Below are 4,330 nucleotides of genomic sequence, written 5' to 3' on the forward strand. Positions count from 1 at the left end.
GCGCAGTGGGTATCCACGGCGTGAGCATACCCTTATCCTTATACCATGGGTACAAACAATTTTCCTTTGTGTGTGTATGTGTGAGCGCAGGATTGTCAACTTAAACTTCTAGTAATCTAAAGACGCCACAATACTCCCCTCCGAGTAAATTGAAATAAACTACGAAATGGACTTTTTTAGGTCTTTAATATGTGCGAAGAGCTACAGGTGGAGGCTTCGCAGGTTTGTTGGTTGCACTTTCTTCATCAGGAACAGCCTCGAAAAATGCAGGCTTTAATCTTTCTGTGGAAATAGTCGTAGATTTACCCTTGTAGTCAACTTCGAATATCCTATCTGTGATGCGTTGCAAAACTTGAAAGGGACCTCGTACGGAGGTTCAAGAGGCTTTACCGCGTCTACTCTTATAAAAACGTGGGTGCAGTTATCGAGACCTTGGTAAGTGAAAGATCTATCCTTTCTGTGATATGCCGCAGAGGAAGGTCTAATTGAGCGTATGTTTTGTCTAAAACGTTCTAAAAAAAAGACAAGGTTCATTAGTTGGTTCTATATCTAGGAAAAACTCACCAGGAAGACGTAGTGAAGTTCCATAGAGAAATTCCGCTGCAGAGGCTTTACTATCCTCTTTAATGCTGGTGCGGAGGCCAAGGAGTACTGTTGGGAGAATATCAACCCATTCCTGATTATTATGACAAATAATTGCAGTTTTTAAGGTACGGTGCCATCGCTCAATCATGCCATTAGAAGCAGGGTGATAAGCTGTAGTGTGAATCTTTTTGAAGCCTATTAATTATGTGAGAGCCTGAAACAATCGAGATTCAAATTGTGTACCGCGATCAGTGGTGATAGTAGACGGAGCCCCAAATCTTGCAATCCAAGTATAATAGAACGCGTTGATTATAGTATCAGCTGAAGTATCGTGAATAGGAATCGCTTCAGGCCAGCGAATGAATCTATCAATGATCGTTAAACAGTATTTGAAGTTTCTTGAAGAATGAAGCGGACCAATAATATCCATGTGAATATGTTTAAATCTTTCGTCTGGGATCGCAATTTTATCTGGTATATTTTTAACATGTCGAAATATCTTGCTGCGTTGACAGGGTAAACATGTGCGGATCCAATTTGCGATATCTTTGCGCATTGAAGGCCATACAAAACGACGTGCGATAAGCTTCTGAGTAGATTTGGTGCTAGGATGTGCTAAATTATATGAACCATGTTAAAGACTTGTTGTCTTAGAATTTGTGGAACATACGGTCGGATATCGTTTGTTGAAATGTCGCAATACAAAGTAATGCCGTTGTCATTGCAACGTAATTCCTTAAGAGTGAGAGATGAGGAGTCAGAGTCTAATAAGCTTTTAAGTTCTTCGTCCTCTTCCTGATATTTAGCAAGTTCCTCGGTGGTGACGATGATAGGCATGTTAATTTGCTCAATCCGAGACAGGCCGTCTGCGACTGAGTTTTCTTTTCCAGACATGTGAACAATCCGCGTAGAAAATTGGCCGATAAAGTCTAACTGCCATTGTTGTCTTGGTGAGGCCTTGTCTGACTTTTGTTGAAAGGCATAGATCAAAGATTTGTGATCAGTCAATATATTCTTTTAGTAGATGATGATACCTACAATCAGTACTAATAGTAGTTACTGATGGTGTAGATAAATCACGTAATTGACCCGAAACGTGCAACTTAATTGTTCCATCGATAAGACATCTATTAGAGAGATCAACTAATAGATTGAAATGTCGGAGAAAGTCTGCGCCAAGGATAGCGCAAGTTACGTTAGCAACGGTAAACTTCCATAGAAAGGAGCGTCTGAGGCCTAAATCTACCTGAGCTGTCTTTTGTCCGTAAGTTTTAATTTCAGATCCGTTTGCTGCGAATAGCTTGAAGTCATCAGGGGAATTAAATGTCCTAAGTTTACTTTTAGGCAGAACCGATATGTCTGCGCCAGTGTCAATTAGGTAGTTTAAATTCGACTTACGATTGCGTAGGAACAGGCGACTTGGTTTGATGCTATCCGACAACGCCTGTACATGCGGTGGCTGTGTTAGTTTTCCGACTTCTTTTCCGTTCTATAGTCACAAGGCTGCTGACATTTCTTAGCTTTCATATCGAATTGTCGATGGTACCAACAAATCGAACTTCCGTCCCGACTACGTTGGGAGGATCCTGACCTGCTGCTAGGTTTCCGTGATTGTCGTGAGTGAGATCTTCGCCGTAAACGCTGTCCGCGTAATTCTCTGGCTAACGCATCAATACGTTTAGTTAAATCATCTATCTGATTGCTTAAAACCGCTTGGGATGCATTAGCGGAAGCTATCGTGTTTATTGTCGGTTTAATGATCTCGTATATTCTGTCAGCTTGAGAAGCTAATATAGATAAATCTGTGACTTCGCTAATGGCTAAGACTGATCTTACGTTTTCGGGCAATTGTTCAAAGAATAAAGTGCGCAAGACTGAATCGTTACATTGTCCGCCAGCCAGGTTTCTGAGTCGCTGAAGAAAATTAGACGGCTTATCGTCGCCAATCTCGTTACCGCGAATAAGCTTTCTCAATTTAGATTCGCCGGTTTCATCAAAGGAACGTATGATCCTATCTTTAAGAGCTTGATATCTTCCGATTAGTGGAGGGTTAGCGATAATGTCCGACACGAAAGGCAATGCTGTATTATCCAGATGTAAGACAACATACCTGTATTTTGTATCGTCATAAGTGATACGAGAAATACTGAATGCAGCTTCTACCTGAACGAACCATAACGCTGGATTTTCTTTCCAAAATGGCGGGATTCTAGCGTACGTTGCTGCCCCGATGCCGGTTGGCGGGAGAAATGCTTCTACAGGCGTTGCTTCTTGTAGATTGCTGGCTACGCCGCTAATGCTTGGAAGTTGATGAGAGGTTGAGCGTTTGATGATTCGGTGCCTGCTCTTGTGGGTGAATGTTTGGTAGGCATGGTTGGATGATTTAATCTTGAAGCTGATTTTAACTTTCGATGTTCGTGTGTCAATGCAGAATTTGCAAGGAATTACGGATCACGTTGGGGTTACCAATTGTGGGAATAATGTGTTCCGACAAATAACGAAATCCGTATTTTTAACGACAAACAAATAAAACTTTATTTTGTGAGAGGTTTACAAAGCTCACTTGTCTCTTCAACAAGAAAAAGTAAAGAATTGCAATCATGGAGAACATTCGTCTCCCTTGAACTTAAAATAATCTAGAGAGGGTACAAACAATTTTCCTTTCTGTAGTGTGAGCGCAGGATTGCCAACTTAAACTTCTAGTAATCTAAAGGCGCCACAAGTTACAAGATTGTAGCGATACCTGGGTGACACTTGAGTGATAATTTGAATATATAGGCTGCTTTCCTTTTAGGAGACACAAACCGACACAGTATAACACACTCAAACACAGATACCTTATGGTCATTAAGTTCTTATATCGAAGATGTGGTCAAATACATCAGTGGATTCGTAATTAGAAAGCTTTTACGATGTAATATTTGTGATACATGCTCTATTTTTTTAACTGCTAAATCTACTGATTCAATATTAATAACTTTAAAAAGTAGAGGAAAATTGATTTTTCCATCAGAAGATGTCATAAAAATAGCAAAAGTATGTGAAACTATTATTCGAGAAAACAGTCATATTATTTTTAAAACTAAAAATATTAAAAATGTGTTGTGCATGAAATCATTTCAAACTGTTTGTCATTTAGTTTTTAATGATAATAAAATGATGGAACATATTATGCAACAAGATATTTTCAATAACCATAAGACTGAATTAATACAAAGTATTATTAAAATTTATATAAATTTGCGTTTGTTTCACGAAGGAAAAAGTGCGACTGATATTAAGCAAAAAGATTTTATTAGACAAAAATATTCAAAATTAATACACTTTAAACACCAATAATATATACATATATATATCTCCAATGTTATTTTGTTCTTTTGCTTGTATAAAATAAAGTTTATAATTACTTATCACTTATGTACACTGTCCGACATTACTTATCATTTATTCAATCATTGTCAATTGTATTTCAATTAAAAATTACAGTTTCAAACGGCGCGGTGAGTGTGACGTGTGGCGTCATCCGCGCTTGCGCATTGCGAGCACAGGTTAAAAGCTATCTTTCTCTCTCGTACCCAACTTAGACACAGATTTTTACTATGGAGAACATAGCAATTCCCCTTCCAGGTATATATGTTCTAAGGTACTTCCTCATGCAGCGGAATGGGTGGCACCCAGTTGGACACGGCTCAATTGGATACGAGCCACTCACAGCGCTTGAGACTACAAAACTCCTAAGCACCTG

General features: G+C 39.0%; 1 protein-coding gene across 1 annotated transcript; it reads right to left on the reverse strand.

Annotated features, from left to right (window-relative positions):
* Nucleotides 1-2,049: 2,049 nt before the first annotated feature.
* On the reverse strand, nucleotides 2,050-3,433 carry LOC108769827 (uncharacterized). Its single transcript, XM_018521035.1, has 2 exons — nucleotides 3,423-3,433; nucleotides 2,050-2,980 (listed from the first exon to the last, which is right to left on the reverse strand). The coding sequence occupies exons 1-2, from the start codon at nucleotides 3,431-3,433 to the stop codon at nucleotides 2,050-2,052; spliced, it is 942 nt and encodes a 313-aa protein (XP_018376537.1).
* Between the last annotated feature and the right edge of the window lie 897 nt (nucleotides 3,434-4,330).

The sequence above is a fragment of the Trachymyrmex cornetzi genome, unplaced genomic scaffold (genome assembly GCF_001594075.2).
Source record: "Trachymyrmex cornetzi isolate Tcor2-1 unplaced genomic scaffold, Tcor1.1 scaffold958, whole genome shotgun sequence".
NCBI lineage: Eukaryota > Metazoa > Arthropoda > Insecta > Hymenoptera > Formicidae > Trachymyrmex > Trachymyrmex cornetzi.